The sequence below is a fragment of the Thalassophryne amazonica genome, chromosome 20 (genome assembly GCF_902500255.1).
Source record: "Thalassophryne amazonica chromosome 20, fThaAma1.1, whole genome shotgun sequence".
Classification (NCBI taxonomy): Eukaryota; Metazoa; Chordata; class Actinopteri; order Batrachoidiformes; family Batrachoididae; genus Thalassophryne; species Thalassophryne amazonica.
Genome location: NC_047122.1, coordinates 31,452,796 through 31,479,042, shown reverse-complemented (window position 1 = coordinate 31,479,042; position 26,247 = coordinate 31,452,796). Strand labels below are relative to the sequence as shown.

Sequence of the window (26,247 nt, the reverse complement as noted above, 5' to 3'; positions counted from 1 at the left end):
TGGACTCTGAGATTTTTTAATAACACATTTCAATATTGTAACAGCCATCAGATTTTCGTCTAACAGGTATAAATCATCAAAAACTAACAAAACATCTTAGTTTTATATTCCAAACACCAGAGGTTTCTTGATTATGGCCATAAATCAAAACAAACAGAATCCTTACACAGTGAGCAGATAATATATTCAACACATTGTTCTTCAAACAAATTATAAAAATAGATTTAGCATTTTCAAATACATATTTACAGTATTAAACATAATTATCACAGTAACAGAAAGCAAGGGGAAAATAAACTGAATTCATTGTGATGAAGTTTATCTGTTTGAATGCACGTGTATATTTGTATTCACGGTGGTAAAAATGATCCGTTTTGTAGGTGTTACTCGTGGTACTTTAAAGGACATGAATACAAAAGAGGAGCGCATTCACACAAAGAAAAACTCATTTTGTATTTAATACATACCAGTTACAATATTCCAGTAAAAAAAAAAAAGAAAAAAAAGTGCACCTATTGTGGAAATGTATGAAATAATGCCCTAATAATCATATATATAACAATTCAAGCTTCCCATATTAAAATGGGGCAGAAAGGGCAAAGATTGATTCTGTACAGAGAAAATTGTGGTGGAAAATTGACAAAAGTGCAACTACGTAATGGAGTATGGCAAAGCAAATTACAGGTCAATAAAAAGGGGAAAAAAACAACAGCAACAAGGAAAAAAAAAATCTGACATTCTTCATTATCCACACAGAAAACCCCCATGATAATAAACCTAAAATAACTTCACCAAGACATCTGGATCCTGTGTGCTGACTTTCAAGATCCTCTTTGTAGAAGATGCTCTTCTACAAATTTTGGCTGCAAGAAATCAAATATTTCAAGACACAATAAAGCCTTAACTTGACTTTTTTTTCCACTCTAAATATAAGTTAAATACACTTCTTAAACCTTCCTTGCCTTTCTGGAAAGGTGTTACAGTTTGTAAATATAAATAAATATGGATAAATATCTTACCCAGGTGTCTTCCAGTGTTGGTTTTGTATAGTGTTAAACAAGGAAGTAACAGAGTCTCAGAGAATAGGATTACTGAGGCATAATACTGACCGGCTGGAGGGAAAATGCAATGTTTTCAAAGCAAAGAAGAAAAGAAAATAAATGTTAGATTGAGAGTTCTGAAATGGATGACATACAAAAAAAGTCAACCCTTTACAACTGCATCCTTTCACTATCAAAACAAAATACAAGCTAATATTCCTGAAGACACCACACGATCATCAGCAAACGAGTGTAGGTGCATTCAGCCTGCGAGAGCAAACGGGCCTCAACCGCCACTCGGGTGACGACCTGTTATCATCATCACGCACTGAGCCTACAAATGGACAGTATATAGGACCATACATAATACTAGCCCTGTACATTTACTGTTTTCACCTCTTCAGTAATGCAGACTTACTGGACCCTTGACGTGGAAGAGCTCAGTCACAGCTCCTAACGGTTGCCTGCAGAGAGCTGCTGCTCTGAACGAGTTACATTCCAGCTGCGTATAACCTTCAGGAGAGGATGTTCCATCCTTTGATATGAAATCAGCACTGACACACAATGAAATGACTACATCCTCATAATAAATCAGTTCCTGTTCAGAGGAGAGACGGTCTCCATGCAAAACACATTGTCACACTGATCCCAGGCCGGTAAAACCCTTACAGGCTCTGACATTTTAATGACATTTTCTTAGGTTGGTAAGTTGTGGTAAAGGGAAATTCCACCTAAAATGTGTAGTCTTTAAGCACTATTCAGTACTCGCTGTGTTTGTGGCACAGTACATCTCTGCAGAGCTGGTCCTGGCAGAGACTGTGTTTAACTTGTCTCCTGCCACAGTTACTGAAGGCTAAAGTGCAGACAGAGGTCAAAAAAGTCACATGACATCACTCCTCTGCTATCCCCCCGAATCAAGATTCGTCTCCAAGGGGACTCATGAAGAGAAGGAATCAAGGAAGGCTTGGAGTGTTGAAAGGAGGAGTAACTAGAAGAGGGCAGTTTGCTGAAAGATCTGCTTCAGTCTGGAAGAGTGCTCTGTCCTCCCATCCACCTCGCCCATCCCTCTGCACACGTGTAAACTTGCAGCAGTACCACATTGTGTTTGTTGCTTGCCTGTTAGACCTGCACACCGCGGCCGTGCATTTGGATGACTTGGGCTCTGAGAGTCTGGATGGCAGCCAGTATCAGCTTCTGGTGCTCCAGGGAAGTGATGCCAAGGCTCAGTACATCTCTGTGGGCACAGAACCAATTTACTGACAGTTAGCTGGGAAAATTACAACAGTGCTAAATTTTAACTGTGCAATTGCTCCAAAATGGGGGGACTGGAAGACTTGATTGACGTGATGTTTCAGAGGTGTGGTAGTAGGGGAAGTCATGGCCGACCATTATTACTGACGCCAACCAACAGGGAAGAGCACTGAGAATCCCGCTGCAAACAAAAGCTATCTCACAATGTTAAGTAAACTGAATAACTTGGCTCATTTTCAAACAAGCTAGCTTGGCAACTGTCCAAGCTATCTGGCTTGCTGAGCCATATAGTGACTGCTACAGGTTAGCTAGCTTGCCAGCGTGCAAACTGGTGTAGTCGTTACCTGCATAATAAATCACTTACTTGAATGTAAAGTAATTGTACTATTTACTGTTGTTTTACAACTGACCGCAAATTCCAGTGATCAGTTTTTTTGAAACAATGTATACTCCAGCAGAATTTTATAAATTGAGATAGCCAGTATGATAGCCATTGCCATTCTGGACAGGTCATTTCTGCCGCTTGAGTAGTATAGATGGCTATCTCAAAGGTCAGTAATGTTGAATGTGATGCAATATATTTGGGCAGATTAGTTAAGCAAATGTCTTATCTCATTGAGATTTGTTTGGTCAAACCACAGACTAATGCAAATTCTACTCAAATTTCAAGTTTCTGAGCCAAAATCTGAGGTGAGCCTCTAAAAGTCCACTGACACAAGCATGACTTTGATTCACACACTTGCATGCACGTTGTCGTGATGATCCCACCCGCTGTGTTCCCAGCTGGATGCCGTGCTTTGTTCCACCGCCTGCCACGTGCTCTCCGCTGGATGCTGCATATATAAAATAATTATTTTGCAGCGGATTAATCATTTTCTCTGCAAGTTGTCTGTTGAAAATGGTTCTAATCTCTTCCTGAATCACAGAGGACTGCTCCAGCAGCGGCACTCGCAAACGCTGAATGAGCTGGAGAAAGTATTTGGAGACGTATAAAAAGGTAATTATTTGTCATGTTTACATTGTCATGGCTTGGTAAAACAGTTGCATTTTCTTTCCTTCTTGTCTGCAGCTGTTAAAGTAAGTTTATAACAGATTTAACATCTCGTTCTAATCGTTCAGATGAGCTGCGCTCCGATGCGGTACGCTGATGCAACCACTTGCTCTGTTCACTCCTTTACTTCACTTGAGCTGCACGTTGTGTTGGCGAGCAGACCGTGGAACATAGCACAACATTTATGCATGAAGGATTTTTTGAACATTTCAAAATTCTTTGTGCAATTGCACGTGCCGGCTCCTCTCTTATGTTCAGTCTGCACCCGTTAAAGACGAGTTTACTCTCCTGCACGACACAGGTCCTGCAAATGCGTGAATCAAAGTCATGCACGTGTCAGTGCACCTTAAGATACAAGAAGACAAATGTGAAGCATTGATTGATGCTCCACTGAGGGAACTATGCACCAGTCAATATCGTTGATGAGTGGCCATCGTCTCATCGTCGTTTTAGATTTGCATCATTATCGGCATCCACTGTCTCAGTTACCCACATGGCTCCGGTGTGAGAACAGATAAAGAATGGGGACAGTGACAGAGATTTACAAAGCCACTCACTGTACAGTCATACGTGCCACAGACTCTAGGTAGCAGTATCCTGCAGCTGTAAAGTTGTCCTTGTATCGGCCCATGTCCACTGCGTCCAGCCACTCTCCTACAGAGTTAAAGGAAGGGAAGGAGGGAAGAGGTCTCTCTGCCAGAGTAATGGATGAACTCAGGGTCCTGCATGGCCAGAGAGATGGCAAAATGGTCAGAGATAGAAAGTGAAAGAAAATAAAGCCAACATATTACTAAATACTGCCCCCATATATATATGGACTTGAGGCCCCGAGGACCATCAGGCCGGTGCTTATCCCTGGATTATCGCTAGATACTACAGCTTGAAGAGGATGAGAGCCTATCACCCCCATCGACAGGATGTACATTACTACCCCCAGCCAAGCCCAGTATACCATTTACCGCTGGGTGGACACTCAGAAATGTCAAGGTAGCCTGAAGCACACACCTGGAATCAAATCACAGCCTATACATTGGCAGTTCAACTCCTATCCCACAGATCCACCTGCTGTGCTCTGGTTCCCATGTAGGGCTGCAGTTATTGCGTCAAATCTTGGGTTAACCTTTGGACTCAATTTGGGATCAAACTGGGCAGATCTACATCAGATCTACGGAGCTGAGACAATCGTTACTCAGAAATTCACACGTAGTGTATTTTGGTTGTCATAAGAGGAGGAAAAATTGGAGCATAAATTCAAATTCCATGTTCAAGCCTGAGTAGAAAAATCCAAAATGATTCCAATATATTACTCTGCTCTCAAGCTACAGATACTGAACCCCCCCCCCCCCACACACACACACACACAAAAAAAATAAAAAATTAACAGGGTTTTCTAAATAAGAGAAATGTTTTCATCTACCTGCGTGCTAGTGTGGAGGAACCAATACCATCAGGAGAGCGAATACTTTTGCTGAGGGCCGAGTGGATCTGACTGAAGGTGGGTCTCTCAGTCCTCTCCTTCTGCCAACAGTCCAACATCAACTGATGGAGATGTGGAGGGCAATTAACTGGAGCCGGCAACCTGAAACCATCCTCTATGGCCTTGATCACCTACAGGAGAGCAAGAACGGAGATCAAGTTCTGTCTACTTTAAAACTGCTGTGTGAGATACTTAAAACCATGAATCCCCCTTTTGGATTTACTTAGTTTGTAGGAGTGTCTGGAAAGTAGCTGCGTAAGTAAGCCCCTTCTGCTTTGCCCTTTTCATAGGAGACTCAGGGTGGATCTACATTGTCACTAATTACCAAACATGATATGGATTTCCCTCAGAGTCAACAATATGAAACACAAATCTGCACTACCTCATAGTATCTGAGGAGAAACCACTGCTGAGAGAAAGATTAAAAGCTCACATTACAGGATATTCAATGTCACATAGTGTCACTTCTCAGGATATTTGGAGGGATATCACAATGGTTGTGCTGCTATCAGCAAAGAGCTATTGTAACTTTTAATTTCCTACGATATTACATTTCAGGCATTAAAAGCAGCCGTGGTAAGTCTGAACTGGAGAAATGACAGTGGTAGGCTGAAATATTCACATGCCAACCATGATTGCTTTGTGGGTTGAGAACATGTTTGAGTTGATTTTCCAACACGATCCAACTGTTGCTTGAACATTGTTATCCTGAAGTTCAAGAAGCAAACAAACAAAAATCCAGTGACAAAGTATGGCACATGCCTACACTCGTACGCTATGTGGGTATGTGGTTTCATAGTAGAGGTGATAATGAAGTCAGGAAATTATTTCTGGAGCAAAAGAGTAGTGATTTAAAGATGGTATCTATATATTAAAAGCAAAGTGGCCTCTGTGTACGTGCGCGTGCGTGTAACTTCCTTCATGGACAAATTGGGGAGAGCTGATGTTTTGGTGTGTTAATGTATTTTGGGTCGATGATGAACGCCGTGAAAATGGAAAGTCGATAGGACTAATATTTTTGGATAAATTTGAATATTAGGTAACAACAGCGGCAGCACGGTGGTTTAGTGGTTAGCACTGTTGCCTCACAGCGAGAAGGTCATGGGTTCGATTCCCACCTGTGGCCTTTCTATGTGGAGTTTGTGTGTTCTCCACACGTTTGCGTGAGTTCTCTCCGGGTGCTCTGGCTTCCTCCCACATCCAATGACATGCAGGTTAGGTGGACTGGAATCTTTAAATTGTCCATAGGTGTGTGTGCAGATGTGAATGTGTTTGTTTTTCTATACGTGGCCCTGTGACAGACTGGCGTCCTGTCCTGGGTGTACCCCACCTTGCGCTCTGTGACTGCTGGGATAAGCTCCAGCCCCCTGCGACCCTTAATTGGACTAAGTGGTTGGAGATGAGTGAGTAAGTGAGGTGAACAATGGATGTTAATATCACCATTAATCAGTCCCTGGTAACCAGACAAGCTCTGACCAAAGGAAATATCTCAACCTTGCCAGTTGTAAAACACGACATCAATTTAATGTGCCAAATAATAAATACAATTATTCACAAAACTTTCTCATTTTAATTTCAGTTAAAATCATTATAGAAACTTTGCATAAGTTATTACCACCCTTGAAAAATATCAGTGACTTTTTTATATAAACACTACCCAATCTAGAGCATGTGGATCCTCATGGGCAATATGCTAGTATGGTGTATTTGTATAGCAAAAGATTGCCACTTTATAATTGGTATGTGGCGTACTGACCCCATTTTTCAAAAGGACTCTTCCTTTAGCATCCCCCAGTACACAAAATTGGTTTCAATTAGACATGGTGTTCTTTAGAACCCATTCACACTACAGTCCATCTGGAAAAGTACTCACGCTTCATTCTGACCACATTTTGCTGTCTTACAGCCTTATTCTAAAATGGATGAAATTAATTTTTCCCTCAAAATTTGACACAAAATACTTCATAATGAAAAAAGTTATTTTAATATTTTTGCAATTCTTTAAAAAAAAATCATAATAATTATAAAAAACTAAGAAATCATCAAGATTTACAAGCTTTGCCATGAAGCTCAAAATTGAGCGCAGGTCCATCTTGTATCCACTGATCATCCTTAAGATGTTTCTACTTAATTGGAGTCCACGTGGGGTAAATTCAGTTGATTGGACATGATTTGGAAAGACACACACCTGTCTACATATAAGGTCCCATAGTTGACAGTGCATGTCAGAGCACAAACCAAGCAGGAAGTTCAAGGTAGACCTCTGAGACAGACTGCCTCAAGGCACAGATCTGCTTTGAAGGCCCTAATGAGCACAGTGACCTCCATCATCTGTAACTCATTGATCAGGGGAGAAGGGCGTTAATCAGTAGGGTGTGTCAATTAAAAAAAAAATTGAAATGTAAAAGGCCTTAGCAATAAAATAGTGCATTTAGGGTTGCTGAGTTCGAATATGACATTTATTTTGAAATAAAAATAAGTCTAGCTACCGGCATTTTCAATTGAAAATTGGAAAATTTGCAATTTTTTAATGCAATTTTGTATAAAAAGGCAAAATCAAAATTTAGCAAATTGAAAAGGCCTTATTGATAAAATGGTGTATTGTACAGTGGTACATTAGAATATGACTCTGATTTTTAAGTAGCTAGTGCTATACAGTAGCATTTTGCTTTGAAAATTCCTAACAATGGCTTTTTTTAAAGTGCGATTTTGTGTTAATTGGCATCCATATATCCATGAAAAGCTATGAAAAGCTTCCATTTCCAAACAGGGACCCAATCTTTTTTTTAAAAAGAGAAATTGGACAAACGGTATCTTCAAATAGTAACATTATGAAATCTTAAATGTAAAGAATAACGCAAAATTTTAATAAGTATACAAGTTATAATAATCATCAATGCAACCAAGGCTATTATTAATTACTACTATGCTGGTAATCACAAACAACCCTAAGTAAGTGTTGCATAAAGGGATATAATATTTGCTGGAAAACAAATTATGAACTTGTGAAATACCAGCATTTCAAAAACATCAATAGCAGAATAACACAGTTAACATATTCAAAACAACATCTTAGCACTAAAGTAAACCTGAAGATTTAATGTAATTGTGCTTAAAATTTGGTAGGATCCTGAAAGACTCACTTGTTAACTTGTTATGACTAAACAAGTGCAAGCGTGTCAGCTTTACTTGTGTTCAGTGGCATGAACTCTCTGCTGATGACCTGGCCTCTGATAAAGGCGGCCTTCTCCTCTCATCACAATAGACATGAGCTGCTGCCTCTGTGGTCATCTTGACACACCTCTCCACAGACTGGGTATGAGATGGCCATGCTGGCACTTCCATGGGCTGGTGCACAAACCTCTTGATGGCAGCAGATGGCAGCTGACAGGTCAGAGGAGGCTCCCTGGTGTCTGTGTCCCACTTTATAAGCTCCCACAGAGTAGATGCAGCTGGGTTGATGACTGGGGTCTTCTTCAGCCTCACACTGTTGTCCCCAAGCTGGCTCCACTGGTCACCTCTACATCTGATCTCCAGGGTCTTGTTGACTGCCTGTCTCCTCTCAGACTGGTCAGAGCTGCAGAGCCTCACTGTGGGCATACCAGGCTGGCCTCCTCACAGTGGGCATGACAACATCCATCACCTCCTTCCTCTGATGTCCTCCGCAGGGTGGCTGGGCGCTCCCTTAGAGATAGGGTGAGGAGCTCGGTCACTCGGGAGGAGCTCGGAGTCAAGCCGCTACTCCTCCACGTCGAAAGGAGTCAGTTGAGGTGGCTCAGGCATCTTTTCCGGATGCCCCCTGGACGCCTCGCTGGAGAGGTGTTCTGGGCACGTCCCATTGGGAGGAGGCCCCGGGGAAGACCCAGGACACGCTGCAGGGACTACATCTCTCGGCTGGCTTGGGAACGCCTTGGGGTTCCCCCGGAGGAGCTGGGGGAGGTGTGTGTGGATCAGGAGGTCTGGGCGGCTTTGCTTGAGCTGCTGCCCCCGCGACCCAACTCCGGATAAAGCAGAAGAAAATGGATGGATGGATGGATAATTTTTTATTATTTATAGACCTAAAATACATCTTATAATTGTGTATATGCACATGACTTTGCATCCTCAAAACTTATCACATGTGGTAACATAATGCCACGTTTTTGCGAAAAATGGCTATTTCTATGAATTTTCAAAGTAAAATGCCGGTAGCTAAACATGATTTGATTTAATTTTGAAGGGGATATTCACATTCAGCATGCAAAAATTCACTATTTTATTGATAAGGCCTTTTCAATTTCAGAAAATTTTGAAATTTGACCTGAATTTGACATGCATTACTTAGTCAGGCAGATGACCAAGAACCTGATGGTTAATCTGTCAGAGCTCCAGCATTTCCCTATGGAGACAGCGAACCTTCCAGAAGGACAACCATATCTGCAGCAATCCACCAATCAGGCCTGTATGGTAGAGTGGCCAAACGGATGCCACTCCTTATTAAAAGGCACATGACAGCCCACCTGGAGTTTGCCAAAAGGCACCTGAAGGACTCTCACACCATGAGAAACAAAATTCTCTGGTTTGATGAGACACAGATGCAGAATGCAGAGGGCTTTACCAGGGAGCTCAACCTTGTGGACAAATTCAGAATCTGTCCATCTAAACCCTTTTTTTTTTTTACATCACTAGCGATGTCTTTAACGCGGTCTTTGTCCTCTCTCTCGATGTCAAAGACGCAGCTCGACAGACCAAACTTGTAGAGACTCAAAATGTCCACATCCAGGTACTTTCAGTGACTTTAGATTTACAGAGATTCTTATTGGCTGAAAGTTGACTGTTGTAGAAAAAGTAACCAATGACATTGCATGTTTTAGATTGCAGTTTCAGCAGAGCTATTATGGTTCCCATGCATATGAGTAAAGATTTAATTTGCATGGATGACCCGCGCTGCGCTACTGCACCCCCCAAATTTTTCTCAAAGAATTTACACTGATCTCAGAAATGGCCCAGAAACCCTGAAAAACTCTAAAATCCGCAGATTTGCAGAATATTCTCATCCCTGCTATGTACATGTGATTTCGTAGTTTTTAATTCTTAAGACATTTGCAAAAGATTTCAAAAAAAATTTTTTATGTTGTTATTATGGGGTGTTGTATGGAGAATGTTCTCAACTTTCTAACTGGATTGTTTATTTGATTGATGGGCAGTTGCCTATGTGATCTACATCACCAATGTTCTCCTCATATAGGGAGATTTCAGGCCTCTAGAAATTGAGCCATTTGAGCCAAACTAGGTTTTAATGATCTGATATACGTAACATCTTCACAATCAATCTGCAGTAATAATGTTACAGCGGACACTCATAGATGAATCAGACATCAGCAGCAGGTTTTATTACTGCGATGATCCTACCTCATCTGCTCACAATGAATCCCATCCCTGGTTCTTCAAATAGAATCACTCTAACCTTCTTCAGTGTTCTTTTCAAAAAGCTAATGAGTCAAACTAATCCTGCATTCGACTCCATTCGACTGTAAAATCTCACGAGATCTTTCCTTTTAAATCATTCCAACTATAATCTCCTGAAATTACGAAACTGAATGTAAAATCACAAACATAACATGCATTACAACTTAGAACCCCTCAGCTGATGTGAAGTACGTGATGAGTGAATGTTAACGTCAATGTCAGCTTTATTTATATAGCACATTTACACAGCCAATGGCCTCCCAAAGTGCTTAACAGTAAAATAGGCACAACAATAAAAATAATAAAAGCAATAAAAACAATAAAATAACAACAATAATACAGTGGAATAAAACTGATAAAAGACCCAATAAAAGTGGTTTTACTCAGTCAAAGGCCAAGGTGAACAAGTGAGACTTAAGACGTGTTTTAAAACGGGAAAAGCTATTTGCAGTCTGCATAGTGAAAGGTAGCGCCTTCCACAAAGTGGGAGCTGCAACCGCAAAGGCTCAATCACCGCTAGTTTTTAGGAAAGATTGAGGAATGTCCAGAAGCATCTGATTCACCAACCTAAGGGCTCTGGAGGGCTGGTGCAGTTTAATAAGGTCAGACAAGTATTCCACGGCCAGACCATTCAGGGAAATAAAAACAAATTAAAGAATCTTAAAATTAATCTTGCAACTAACTGGAAGCCAGTGAAGAGAAGAGAGCACCGGAGTTACGTGAATGAATTTTGCCAGGAACAGGTCAAGGCTACTCATCTTCAATAGTCTTTTACACTTCAGTACAGATCAGTAGCTAGCTTTCTGTTACAGATTTGCAATATTTTCACAATGCCAACAAAACACTTGAGAAATGACAGTGTTTCCAGTGAGTAATGAAACGCGACTGTTAGGTTTTGTTCTCTTGTGATAGGTTTTTCCCCCCAATTCAATATTGCCGTAATGTTGAATTTTATAAGGTTCCACATGCTCACCATCTCTTAATCCATCCACATGCACCATGCCACAGACTTCAGAAATATGGCTATTTTAAAATCACCTGAAAAACCGCCTCATTGTAAAAAAGTTTTTATGACAATCGAGAATTTTTTTTTCAAATTGCACAAAAGCAAATTTTCAATTCGCTACATCAAATTGTGTAATTTTGAGTGTAATGGAAATCTCCCCGACTGAGCAGTGATTGCCATGTTTATACAGTTAAAAAGCATATCTATGGTAAATGAAATGTCAAATAAGCTGACCATTCTAAATAAATAAAGAATTATGAAAATATTGATGTATTGTGCTTTATTTTTGGTGCCACATGTGCTGAGAAATGAGGTCATAAACATGGGGAAATTAGCTTAATTTCATATGCCGCTGCCGCTGATAAACGCTCACAGATGTGATCTTGCCAGAAAGGCCAACTTCGGTGACATCATGTGAAGCACCGCCCCCTCAGTGACATTATTGAAATGAATGAGGAAACTGGAATTTTTTGCAGCTCAAAATAATTTTTTTAAATTTTTAATTTTTTTTTTTTTTTTTTTTTTTGGTGGACTTTGACGGTGGATATGTTGCAAAGGTGAACAGGTGTTTTGGGAGGGTCCATCAATAACCAGTCCTGGTGTTTATTAGTTGTTCCAATCTGGACTGACGTGCTGTCGTTAAGTCTGAGCTAACCAACCAACCAACTGCAAATGCAGCGGAGTGCCCTTCAGCTGGCTAAAAGTCGGTCGCCAAAGGTTATGTCATGATTATGGACAACATTATTTCATTGTAAAAGACAGAGGAAGCGATCAGAGCGCGACAGCTACTTGAACTGCTAGCTGTTGCGTTCACTATGGGTCCGTCATTTCAAAGCGTCACAGATTATCACTTCATTTCTGCTTAAAACTGACTTTAGAATGATTTAAGAGGTTTTACTTAGGTTTTACTTCCCTTTGATCGCTTCAGGTGTAAAGAGTCAGACTCAGAGAGTCGGACTCAGACACATGTGCAGTGAAGGCACAGTGATGGCAGGACAGACCAGTTTTTAGATGGGGTCATTTGGTCGGCGACACCGGATGACAAGATGATGACAGTACCCCCTCAGCTAAAAATGACATCTACCAGCACCGTGAATCTACCCTGAAACCACTCAAACCTTCTCTCAGCCCTTAAGCTCCTACCGTAGTAAAACATTCACAAAACACTTTTCACCATTTGACATTTTCCATTTAATCAAACCCGGTAGGTAAAGGGCACGACGGATCACAGGTGGACAGGCCAGCCAACAACCTCTTTATGATATAATGTATCAATTTAAAGCAGATTAATATCCCTGGCACTCTACTCGTTTGACCTTTGGCCTCCCAATCGAAGAGTTTGATAACACGAACAAGCAGAATGAAACTTTCACCGGGTTTGTGAAAAGCTACTAAAAGACTCATTACTCTCATGCCCGCTGAATAAGTACGCACGCATATTAAATTTGGACAATCAAAATGGAATATGCTAATATTGCTTTTCAGCTATGCGCCTACCTGCATAAAGTGTTGGCATTATATTATGATGACAGTAATTTTAGAGGACATTTGCATGATGAAGCTGAGGGACTTGATGAACTATAATAGCATTTGAAATTACTATCTGTCATCTACTGCAATACTACTGCGTGTTGTCTGCTTCAATAAAAAGAATAATCTGATCTCTCGTCTCTTAGCGCGTGCTTTCAGCTGCACATTAGAGGTATGACTTCCTTTAAAAAGTGAAATAAAAACGATCTTTTTGAAGGGCAAAGCAGCAGCGGTGACGGCTGTAAAACAGCGCGCCCCTCCACTTTGACTTGGAAATAATAGGTTGCTCCCAAAAAAAAAAAAACACCCCACACACACACACTATAGTCCCTTCAAGCAGACAATCTCTTCAACGCTCAAAATAGCAAGCCCTTTACATTTCCCGAAAGAAGCTGAATTTTCAACAGGATTTTCAACGCTTAAGAGCAGGATGGCACTCGGGGGACGTGTGGAGGCCACCAGAAGGGGGTCAATATGTCCTTAAGAGGAAACAGGATTGGTCATGGAGCTGATGCAGACAGAGAGAGGAGACTTTAAGGCCCTGCAGAAGCTTTCACACGTACTGTGGCTTGACTTTCTTTTAATAAGACCGAGGCTGGCCACGGACACGGAGTTCAATTTATAAAGGGAACCAGAGAGAGAAGAGGACAGCGAGTTCAGATGTTAATGAGAGGTAAAATATATTCAAAGAGACGAGGAGAAATATAGAGAATATCGAAGTGGAGAGATTCATGCACATCACTGACTTTCTTTCCCCGTTTCCATTCTTCTCAGATATACTTACATCCTGGTTGCCCATATCCCAGTAGGGTCTCTCCCCATAGGACATGACCTCCCACATGATGATGCCAAAGCTCCAGACGTCCGAGGCTGAGGAGAAGCGATGGTACTGGATGGCCTCCGGAGCGGTCCACAGCACCACGCTTTTACCTCCGTGCTGGAAGAAAACAGGATTGTAAAGATGGAGAAGAGTAAAAACAAAGAGGAAATAATAGAAATGCTGAATTACTGGCGTGAAAACACAGACACACTTCAATGCAGTGTAAGAATTCAGTAGTAATCACACATTCACAGACATTTGGATGCCAAAAAATAAGTGCTGTGCATATGGACCCAAGATGCTGTCTCTTCTGGAAAAAAATGTATTCCAGAATAGTTAGGACCCTATCTTGATGAACTATGGTGCACAGACTAAACACCAAGTCCATTTAGGGTGTGTTTAACTCAACTTTGCTATCAACACGAAGCATAAACTGAAAGCAAAGTTGGGTGCAGGTGTGACGGAGGCCAGCAGGAGTCGCTGTGCATATGGTTGTCAATAGGCCTCACTCCTCTGTCAGTCAAGGGATTCTCTGGTCATTCAGGCTAGAGCCCGGGTTTTAGGCGACTGGACAGGGTGTCCACCTCCCATGGTGGAGACTGAGTTTGCATTCTGAGGGGAGCAAGTGGGAGGAGCCAAAAATAGAAACAATGCAGACGAAAGAGAGTACAGCTGTGACACAGGGTGCAAAGGGGTTGTATTTAGTCAAGTCATGAATCATGGGTGTGTTTTTGCCATAACAGGAAATAGTCCATGTCATCTGTTACTGCTTTTAAGACCTTGGTGAACCTGACCCTGGCACATGTGAGAGTTTTTTTTTGGTGAGGAAACAGCTCTGTGTACAAAGCATCAAAGAAGGCACGAGGGGGATCAGCAGTCCACCATAGCTCCCTGAGGTGAAGAAATTTGAGCTCTTTCCTGCAACAGTTCTGGTTCATCATCATCATCTATTTGACTTGATTTAAAATCAGTTTTGGGAAAGATTAAGAAGAGCAGAAGAACAGATTGTCTGTGGGCCACATAAGTTGGTCACAACCACCAAGGGTGGCAAAACTTTTGAAATGGCATTTTGGTCACCTATCTATAGTGCCATCCCAGGGTGGTAGCTGTTGCCAGAAAGGGGTAAATAAAGGATTACACAGGGGGTCACACTGAGAAATGTTCCAATCATGCTGAGAAGTATACCACATTATTTGTCTGCTCATAAAGATTCCAAAACATTTGGGCTATTTATGACTGTTATGAAGTTATGGGGTAAAACCTGCAAAAATTGTGACAAAGGCCAATTTCAGTTTGTATAGGTGTCAAGAGTTGAAGGGTGCTACAATTTGGGTAAAACATGATTCAAATTATTGGTTGAGCTAATTGGAATAATTATGTAGGATTCTTGATCTTGAAAGTTATGGCCAAGCAAGGTCAACATCCACTGGATTGTATGACATATGTATATGCATATATAACTAAATCGAGCGACATACAGTATCAAGGACCTTCACCTGTGATTATTTGGTCAACTGCCACATCCTGCCAGCAATGCCAATTTGTAACAAAGTGTATATCATTGTGGCTTTTGTGGGGTTTGAACACCAGACTTCTTGCGCATGAAGCCAAAGCTCTACCAAGTTAGTCAAAGGAGAATCCCCTCTAGCCAAGCTAGTAGGAACATATTTCATTCTGGATTTGACCATGCTACATATAGATCGAAAATGTGGGTCTCGTGAAGTTCTGCTAATTCAAAAATGTATAACTGACAGCAGAGTCTGGCGGGTCGATGAGCACGATCGCTACTCTTTCAGGGAGCTCCAGTAGTCATACGCTGCCACAAGATGAGTCTGTGTATTCCTCCCCCAAATGACAGCAAAAGCACCCTGTGCCAAATAAAGTGTCACTATGATCAGTCCTTACCAGAGTAGTGTAAATAGCTTCTATCTTGTCCTCCTGAAGAGGCCTGAAGCCGGACACTTTACAGCTCAGGTTGGAATTAACAAGCACCTAAAAGTGAAAAAACAAACTGGTTAGTGGGCAGAAGCTACGTATCTCACTATGAGAGCTCATCACCCTGATGGACAATATGCTTACAAGAACCAAGTGCTCCTGTTTACATTCCGCCAAATGAACCCTGCATTACCAGTTTGTTAGCTGCAGGATCAACCGCGTGCAAAGTGGCCAACATGAGTGTGGACATGCACATATTTTACTCTGCAACACTTTGCACTTCCCAGAGACATGCATCACCCACCCTCACCTTGTGCGCGGCGAGGCGTTTGTGGACGAAACCCATTTCAGTGAGGTACTTCATCCCGGATGCCACACCGCTCAGCATATCCATCAGCTGCATCACACTCAGCTGCCCTTCGTGTTTCTGAGAGGCGAAAGGAGGCACAGATAGCAGGAGGCAGGAAACATGAGGAATTAGTTTGAAAGGACATAGTGAAGGTGAGTAGAAGGTAAGGAGAGGGAGGAAGAATATGGAAAGAGGAGAAAGTAAAGTACAGTTAGGGCAATGTTGTGCTCAGTGAGCAGAGTCTCTTTATTGGGAGGATAAAAACAAACAGGCCATTAATTCATATGATTATAAACCACACCGGTGTGGTTCAGGGAGCAGAGGGGCACAATAACAGTTTACAGAAGCTCACAGCGTCTCCGAGCACAAACAGTCCATTTGTGCAGTTAATTATCTACATTTTCCATAATCGCTGGAATATGCACTAACTACTACAGCCAAAGGAGGTTTTTCTTCAAATAATAAACCTCTTTTTTATGATGAGTCCAAATATAGAACTCAGTGAAGAGCAGCAGTGGGACCAGGTAACCTAACTGTTAGCGTTGACAATTGTTAACTGAAAAGTCAGTGTGAAGCAACGGTAGGAACAGTTAACCTAACTATTAGCTTTGGTAATTGCTAACTGAAAAGTTAGTGTGAAGCAACGGTAGGAACAGTTAATCTAACTGTTAGCTTTGGTAATTGCTAACTGAAAAGTCAGTGTAAAGCAACGGTAGGAACAGTTAATCTAACTGTTGGTTTTGGTCATTGCTAACTGAAAAGTCAGTGTAAAGCAACGGTAGGAACAGTTAATCTATCTGTTGGTTTTGGTCATTGCTAACTGAAAAGTCAGTGTAAAGCAACGGTAGGAACAGTTAATCTAACTGTTGGTTTTGGTAATTGCTAACTGAAAAGTCACTGTAAAGCAACGTTAGGAACAGTTAATCTAACTGTTGGTTTTGGTAATTGCTAACTGAAAAGTCAGTGTAAAGCAACGGTAGGAGCACTTAATCTAACTATTGGTTTTGGTAATTGCTAACTGAAAAGTCAGTGTAAAGCAACGGTAGGAGCACTTAATCTAACTGTTGGTTTTGGTCATTGCTAACTGAAAAGTCAGTGTAAAGCAACAGTAGGAGCACTTAATCTAACTGTTGGTTTTGGTAATTGCTAACTGAAAAGTCAGTGTAAAGCAATTGTAGGAACAGTTAACCTAACTGTTAGCTTTGGTAATTGCTAACTGAAAAGTCAGTGTGAAGCAACGGTGGGAACAGTTTACCTAACAGTTTCCATTCAATTTACAATTTATTCACTATATTATATATATATATATATATATATATATAAACACAAAAATAAATATTAAGAAATAAAAATACACATGGAATATAATTTGTGGACGACGTGGTTCTGGTGGCTTTGCCAGCCGATGTGTACTAGTAATGTCTGAGGTAGAGAGTGAAGTGAATGGAATGACCTCCAAATGAGAGTCCATAGTCCTATGTCAGAAAACGGTGGATTGTCCCCTCTGGGTTGGGAGAGTTACTGCCTTAAATAGAGGACTAAGTATCTCAGGGTACGTTCATGAGTGGGGGTAAGATGGCGCATGAGCTCGACAGATGGATTGGGGCTGCATTTGAGGTTCTGCGGATGCTAGATGGTGAAGAAAGAGCTAAGGGAGAAGGCAAGACTCTTGATTTACCAGTTGATTTATGCTCCTATAGTCACCTATGCTCTTGAACTTTGGTTAATGACAAAAAGAAAAATACTGCAGATGCAAGCAGCGGAAATGAGATTCCTCTGTCAGGTATCTGGGCTTACACTCTGGGACAGGGTGAGATGCTAAAATATCTGGGAAGGTCTTGGACTGTAGCCACTGCTTCTTCGCATCGAAAGAAACCAGCTAATGTGGTACGGACATTTGGTGATGATGTCCCCAGGTTGTCTGCCTAGCGAGGTCTTGCAGGTACCTTCAACTGGGAGGCAGCCCTGGGCAAGACCCAGGACATGTGGAAGGGACATGCTAGGGGACTTGACTGAGGATAAGGAAGTGTGGGATGAGCTGCTTGGTCTTTTGTCACCACAATCCAGACCCAGGTAGAAGTGGCAGAAAATTAATGAATAAATAACACATTTATATTGGTTTCACCTGCTGCTTCTCCATCTTCTTGAGATGACGCTTGTTGCCACTGAGCTAATATGCTAACAAAACAAAAACTAAAAAGTCAGCATCACTAATTAACGGTTAGCTCAACTTTAACCACCACTGGTATTATTTCCCAAACTTACCCGAAGAAAGGAATCTAAGGCTCCATTCGACATGCTTTCCACTATGATCATCATGGTGTTACCTGGAGAAGAAGACAAAGTAAGAGAAAAACACGTGAACAACTGAAATGAAACAAGAAAATGGAGACTGGCAGAAAGAAGTGAGTCTCGTCTGCTTGGCAGCACGGCAGGCATTGTGCAAAACCATTCTTCACTCAGTGAACTGTGGTGAAGCCCAGAGAACCCGGGCACTGTCCTGGCCATCTCAGCGAGTCTAACGAGCCTCAAACACTCGCACACAAACACACAATGACATACAGGTGTGCACATCCAAACACACAGCGCTCAGGCACAGATGGCAAGGATCCAGCTGTGCTATGAAGTGCACGGAGGAGGAAAATAAGACCGCAGAAGTTGGGGGAGGAGGATATAATGGGTGGCTGAAGCAATGTGGCAAAGATCGGTCAATATGTGCACAATCTGAAAAGCAAAAATCCTGTAAATATCAGAAAATGCATGAATCCTTGGAAAATTAACCACTGCTCTCATGCACCCAGACAGGTTTACTGCAAAATGCATGTGAGAAGATGTTATATTATTTTAATAATCCTGTCAAAAAAAGGCAGGATAGAGGAATGAAGAGACTCACAAAGAGGAGTTATGCCCAAGAAACACGCTGAAGGAATTCAGTTGAAAGTTGCTCCCTCACACTTAAACATGCAATGTGCAAAATATGCAGCAAATCCTCTATTACCACACTGAAAAAGTCATTTTTAGCATTGCATCAGGTTCACTCCCAACAGGTTCTAACTGGAAGAAAATCCCAAGGAGTGTCAACGGGGCATTGGATTTCCAGATTAGAGGATAAACAGTTTGCCTGCCAATATGTTAGAACTGGGTTCAATTCCCGGTGTCACAGACCGAACGGTCCCCAGATGCAAAAGGTCCACCTTTTGCATCTGAGCATGTGACATTTTGGACCACAGCAACATGTCTGAGACGGAGTCTCTTCACCCAAAGCAATCAAATGGATTAATGGGATTATTAACCATCAAATGATAAAGATAAAACCTCTTAAATTATTCTAAAGTCAGTTTGAAGCAGAAACTCAACAAAATTCCGTGACGCTTTAAAATGATCGACGTGCAGTGAATGCATCAGCTAGCAGCTCATTTAGCCGCGGGGCTCTGATTGCTTCCACTACCTTTTCTGATGAAATAATGCTGAATTTATGTGGAAATTATTGTTGTACAAAAGCTTCAGATATCTGTCGCTGAGATAGATGACAACTGGAGTGCAGTTTGAAGCAGAAACAAAGTGATAATCCGTGAAGCATGTCATCGGGGGGACCAATTTTTAGGGGGGGCCGTTCGGTCGGCGACACCGGTCATGCTATTTGTCTGTATCTCTGGACAACTCCCTTCTATTACATTGTTCCAGTCCACCCAATTGTAAATAGAAGAAGCCAATACAACCTCCAGTGATCAACTCAATGCATCAATTTCAAGACCTTGAATTAGACCCATGTATCATTGTGTAAAGACAGGTCAGCACACACTGGTGCTGCGTGTCTCTGCATCCACCACACTACAGAACAGTCTTGGGTCCTGGATGGTAAACACCCAGGCAGACACTCGGCACATCCGCACCTCTCAAAAGTAGCCACCTGTCTCCTGCAGACAGGTTAAACATAGGCGCACCCTTCGCCTCTTCCATTTTCTGGTATCCTCAAGACTGAAGCACCTGCATGCTAGATTGTGCACATGACTTGGCTAAAATGTCGTAGCTGGTGTTCCCTCACAACACAAGTCATACTCCTTGTCAAGGTCTCACCAAAGTCACCGTTCATTTGGCACAAAGCCATTCCAGTGGTACCCAAGGATCTTCTGAAGACAGCTAGTGCCAAAAACCATCAAGTCGTTACTATGATTTTTTTTTTTCAAGCACAAATTAAATTTTAGATGGAAAAATCTCTATGAAGATATACAAAGAGATGTTTTTTGGATAGACTTCTGGATGATAAACTTTTTTTAATGTTTGGTATTTCCCCTTGTGATGGAGTTGACTGCAGGCTCAGAGACCTCAAAATGACAAGCTGTGCTGCAGGGCTACACTGGAGGAATATGCAAAAGAGTCTATATTTATTTTTCATGTGGATCAGAGTGCAATTTGTGTGCAAGTGCGACTTTGTGCTGCGACGCCGCTTCCAGAGAATGCTGCTTCTGTTATCACACTCAATGCAACCCACTGTGTGAAGTCAGAAAGATGACACACTGGTTCTTCTTCCAACGTTTCACATTAAAAAGACAGGATTTACCCAAAAATGTGTCCTTGTTTGAAGGAAATGACTGAAGGAAGCCGACAAGACGTGGCAACTCTGAACGAGTCATTGAATTCTGTGGTTGTGACTGAAGAAAACCATGCATATAGTGCAACTTTTGTCTGTTGCATCCACAGTTATGCAACGTTGGTGGTGGTGTGTTTGCCAGGAGACACATGACAGATTCGAGCATATAGTTGATCTGTTCTATGAAAATATGGAAGGGCTGGTGGCTAAGCGTTAAAGTGCGCTCATTTCCCGTGTGTAATGTTCCCATTTCAAGGCCACCCCTGCCCATTCGCTGTGTAATGTGGAGTTACATCAGGAAGGGCATCGGTGTAAAACCTGAGCCAAATTGACATGCAAATCCGTCACAATTTGCTGTGGCAACCCAGAGTGAAACAAGGGAAAACCTGAAGGGACTTGCTTTTTCTTGTTTGAAAATGACTATTACTGGTGGTGCAACTGTGCAGTTTTTTCCCCCCAATCTCAGGAACAGAAGCCTATAAATCCTTCAAAGTGGTCTGGGTGTCTTGGTGGCTTTCCTCACTAGTCTTGCACATTCACACAGTTTTGGACAGAGGTGGGATGATGTCACCATCAAGTCATGAATCAGCAAGTCCCAAGTAAAGTCTCAAGTCATAATGACCGCCAATTGTTTGTAAGCTGACTTGAGACTTGACTTGGGACGTGCAGATTGATGACTTGAGAATGACTTGACAGTGACTTCATCCCACCTCTGGTTTTGGAGAACCGAAACTCTGAAGAGATTTACCGTAGAGTGCCATGCTGTTTGTATTTCCTGATGATCCAACATGCATGCACAACTGCAGGACCAACAGATTGAAAAAAACTCCTTTGTCCCTCAGACCATCAGACTGTACAACTCCTCATTCGGGGGGAGGAGTAACAGGAAGACAGTGGACGGGAATGAGAGGAACAGTAGTAGCCAGTAAACGAGTAGTGATCAGTATGTCTGGTATTTATACTTGTGTATTTCTATTTTTATTTGCAAATTGTTTTCAACTTTCACATTTGATACTCTGTGTGCTTCTTACCCTGTGTGCTGCTATACAATGCTTCTGGAACCTCAATTTCTCTGAGGAAGTCTTCCCAAGGGATTAATAAAGTTCTATCTAATCTAATCTAATTTATTCACGTGGAAATGTTCATCTATCCATCCCCGACCTTGTATAGAGACAACTGTAAAAGTGATTATTTGTGTTAAAAGTAATCATTACATTTAATTTAATTAATGGAAGGATAATATATTCAAACAACTGTTTTGTTCAACCCCTTGAATTAAAGGTTAAAATCTACACTACAAGTATAGCCTGGTCGTTTTATCGAGGCTCCACTGCAGTGGTGTACAGATGCAAAATTACAAAAACTGTCATGTCCAAATACTTATGGCCCAGGCTATTATCTGTGGAGCTTTTGTCTGTAACATTGTCACATACTAGCATGGCATATTTCTCAGAATTTGAGAGAGCATCTCGCGCTACTCTAGTATGTGGAACGCTAAAACGCCTCCTGTAGTCGTATTTCAGAAAATTTGTCTAAATGGACAAAAAGAAGATGTTGAAGTCTTTCTTATTTAATGGAAGGCCCAAAGTTTTGGCGGCCTTGGATTAAAGGCCACATAAGGGAAGGATGAGGAAGGAGGTGACTGCACCGGGAGGTGGTGGAGGTGCTGAAAGGGGGCGACTGACGATCTGGTGGGAGGTAAGTGATGTAAATCAGGTGATTTGTAGTCTAACGGTATGTGGGTGTGTGCACAATGTGTGTGCACGGATGTGAGCATTCATGCCAAGTGCAATAGCGAGCAAGCAGGTGTGTGTGTGTGTACTTGTGTGTCAGTGGTAGTAAAAGGAAAAGTGAGCATATGGGAGCATGCACTCGAGGTGGATACGCGACGGTGGGAGAGTTTGGAGAGGATCTCAGGGCCCTGCTGTGTCTCTAGCACCAATTACTGTATCCTGCACATCTGCTGCCATCCTACTGAGTGCAGAGTGTTCATGCGCCCACACACACACACACACACACACACACACGCCAAGCATCGCTGCAGCAGTAACATAAACTTCCCAAACTCTTTAAAGCTTCTCACTTCACCTGCCATTCCCATTAACCTCTACCTGATCTTCTCCATGTCTCTCCTCTCCGTCTCCTTCCTCCAACTCCTCCTTTCCTTCCATTCCATTTTCACTCTAGGACCTCAATTGCTATCTGTCAGAGGAAAATGGGCCTTGATGTAGCTTTGCCGTTTGTGTACAGCATCCACCCCTCCAGGCTGCTCTCAACTCTTCAAACCATTCTTCTTCTCCATCCTGACACGCCCTATTTGCCGTGAGCGCTGACCTCCTCCGTGCGCGTGATATTGAAGTGTTCAAATGGTCTCTGTGCTTTTCCCAATTTCCCTCCTCTTGTTTCCTGTCTGTTGCCTTGCTCCTGCTTGCCCTTTCTTCCCGTTGCTCTCCAAAACTGTGGCGAAAGTGATGAACCTGTTGAGACATTTGCTCATCCCAGTGACCTTCATGTCTCCTCTGCCTTTGAGATCAAGAAAGTCATGAGGCTGCTGGAATGAAATGTTTGGTGATGCTGAAATCTTTGCAGGAGAATGAATGTCCAAGTCTTTATGATCTTGGTGCTACCTGTCTTACCATATATTTTGAAGACTTGGATGCTAAACAGGGACCAAAGGTGACAACTGGATGTCTTGCAAACGAGCCTCTTTGGAGAATCTTTAGGAACTGTTGGAATGGCTGTGTTGACCGAGCAGTTACTTAGGGAGATTCAGATGGTGGGGAAGCATCACATTTTGGCCATGTGGCACATTTTTCTTGTGCTTGATCTGGCCCGAGGACTGTAGATGCCTTAGTGTTGAGGACTTCAGCAGTTGGAGAAGACCAAGGGACACCCACACTTCACCCAGCAAATGGATGGTTACTTTTGAGAGATTGGGATAGATCAGCTGTCTACCTGGGAGTGTTCTATCCAGGACCCAAGGTGGTTCTATAGTGTGATGACTAGACTTGCCCTCAGATCACTACATCTCACTACAGTCTTGTTTCACATCCAACTTCCCAACATGACTTCTTCAGTAGTTAGATGGTAAATCCCCTTCATGATTCTAGACGGGTCTCTTGATCGTTATAAACCCTTGAATCCTCACCTTCTGAGGCCCCTTCCATGTTAACCCACTCTCTTTTGTTTTCTTGTCCCTATTCTGGCCACCCCAGCACCCTCCCAAACTTTCTTTCAGCTCTTACTTTCTCCCTCTTTACCGGTGGTGATGACTCCCTCCAGTCGGATGATGTTGGAGTGGTCGAACTGCCCCAGAATTCCAGCCTCACTGAGAAACGAGCGGCGCTGTTTGTCGGAGCAGCCGGCTCGTAACGTTTTTATGGCTACAGGCAGCTCTCTCTTGCTGGGCAGCTTCAGGCAGCCACGACACACCTCCCCAAAGTCGCCTGTAGAGGGAGACAGAAAAACATAGGTCATGATCTCCATTGAGTGAAGAAAAGCCAGAAGTTGCTGAGAGAGAACAAGGTGCATCGCACTGATGACATCAAGTAAAATCTGAACAAAGAGCCAGTGAAAGTGAGAAGAAATGAATCTGGGTTCAACAGAGGAGTAAAGGCTGGAGAAAGGCAAAGACTGAATCAGAGGAGGAAATACAAACACTGGGGAGGAAGAGACAATGAAAGTGAAGACTTTTGGTCGATATGTGTAATAAAAAGGAACTAACAAAACATCACAGATGGAGTAGGGTGCCAACTAGGGCTGAAACCAATGATTATTTTTATAACTGACTGACTAAATGATTAGGTGTTATGTCCATAAAATGTCAACAATCACAATTCTGAATAAAAATGGTGGGAAAATGTACAGTGTTTTCTAGAGTCCAAGGTGACATCCTCAAATTACTTGTTTTGTCCACAACCCAAGGATATTTAGGTTATTGTCAAATATGAGAAAAAGCGGGGAAATAAACCAGAAAGTATTCACATTTAAGAAGCTGAAATCAGTGAATTTGTGTTTTTCCCCCTTATTTTTGTCTTCTTTTTTCTATCTAAAATTGTATTCTCAAGCATCTTATTTATTAAAAAATACTGTATTTTCTTCTATGGCCACAAGATGGCACCATCAACGTGCATGACAAGCTGCTCCTGTATACCGAATGAGGTGTTCTTGCTCTCAACGTGGTGATTATTTATTCATTCATTCATTTAGTATTTTAAAAGGTAATGTTTTGTGTCTCTTAACGAGCCATTTCTGAGAAAATCAGGCGGGGTGTCCGGATGGCCCGACTTGGATTTTGATGAAATGTTCACAAATTGCCCTTCAAATAGATTGATTAGGCATGATAAAGTTTGTTTTTTCATCAGACCAAATTTTATCCCATTTTTGGTCAATTCAAAATTTGATGTCAAAACACCCTGTAAATCAGTTACATTAAAATATATAGTAAAAATGGCAAGCTTTGACAAAGCAATTTCAAATCCGAGCATGTGGTTAGAAAAACTGAACATGAAGCATCATCAGGGATGCCCTGAACCTCTGTAAACCATTGTCCGTTCAATGGAACTTTTCCTTATATTTCTATAATCAACACTTTTTGAATTTTATAGGCGGACGCTTTTAGGGCCAAATCCTGGTGAGCGGAACATTTGAAATTCCTCATATATTACTCAATATTTTGCCTATTTCAGTAAATAAGGCATCATTTCATATGTTTTCTGATATGGGGAGTTCATTTATGTAATTAGTTTTATGATAAGAGGTCAAGGTCATTAACAAAGGTCAAGGTCAAGGTCAATATTCTGCAATTTGTTTTGCCAATTTTTCATATTCAGCAGTATGTATTATCACCAGAATTGATAATATTAAGCTTTTAGTGAATCAGTGTGACAGACAAGATTATTGCCTTTATACTGATATGCAATATGACTGGTGTTTAATAGATTTCAAGGTCTTTAAGGTCGGAAAAGTAAGGGGCTTTGAAATCCCGCTCTGTTTCATCAAATTTGAATCTCCTCATTATTCCAGTCAATACTTTACTTATTTCAGCAACCAAAGTATCAATTTATATGTTTCAAATACAGGGAGTGGAATTATGGGGTTAGTTTTATGATCAAAGGTCAAGGTCATTGCGTAATTCCAAGGTCAAGCTCCAAAAAGAAAGACATTTTTTGCTTTTTGGACAGAAAAAAGTGTCAGAATACTGGTATTGGATCACATGGTCATAATATCTTACTTTGTGTAGCTAAGGTACACAAAGTAACAAAGTGACATCAAATTTTTGAATTGACCAAAAATGGGGTAAAATTTAGTCTGATGAAAAAACAAACTTTACCATGCCTAATCAATCTATTAGAAGGGTAATTGATGAAAATGTCATAAAAATCCGAGTTGGGCCATTGGGACACCCACATGGCCACCCGCCTGGTTTTCTCAGAGACAGCTCATTAAAATGACTATTCTGTCTTTCAAGTGTAGCAGCTTGTACTCTCTCTGGTTCTGTGTTGTCTTTCTGTTGTGACTCTTCCCACTTGCTCCCCTCGGGAAGGGAACTTACAATCTCCGGCATGGGAGGTGGACACTCTGCCCATTCGGCTAAAACCCAGACTCTGGCCTGAGAGGCGAGAGAATCCTTTAGCTGTCACGGGAGTGAGGCTATTGACTATGTGTACAGTGTACAGTGACTCCTGCTGGCCTCTGTTACAACAACATGTGCTCTATGTGCCACATGCACAGACATGTAGGCAGGAAC

General features: G+C 41.8%; 1 protein-coding gene across 1 annotated transcript in view; it reads right to left on the bottom strand.

Moving 5' to 3' along the window:
- The window catches only part of LOC117501351 (ephrin type-A receptor 7), a 473,258-nt gene continuing 447,011 nt past the window's right edge, over positions 1–26,247 (bottom strand). The window contains exons 11-18 of the mRNA XM_034160204.1: positions 23,759–23,944; positions 18,173–18,234; positions 15,869–15,985; positions 15,529–15,615; positions 13,588–13,740; positions 4,760–4,950; positions 3,900–4,064; positions 1–2,274 (exon numbers count right to left, since the gene is read on the bottom strand). Coding sequence (XP_034016095.1) covers positions 2,160–2,274; positions 3,900–4,064; positions 4,760–4,950; positions 13,588–13,740; positions 15,529–15,615; positions 15,869–15,985; positions 18,173–18,234; positions 23,759–23,944 — 1,076 coding nt within the window. The 3' untranslated portion in view covers positions 1–2,159. The remainder of the gene's footprint in view (positions 2,275–3,899; positions 4,065–4,759; positions 4,951–13,587; positions 13,741–15,528; positions 15,616–15,868; positions 15,986–18,172; positions 18,235–23,758; positions 23,945–26,247) is intronic.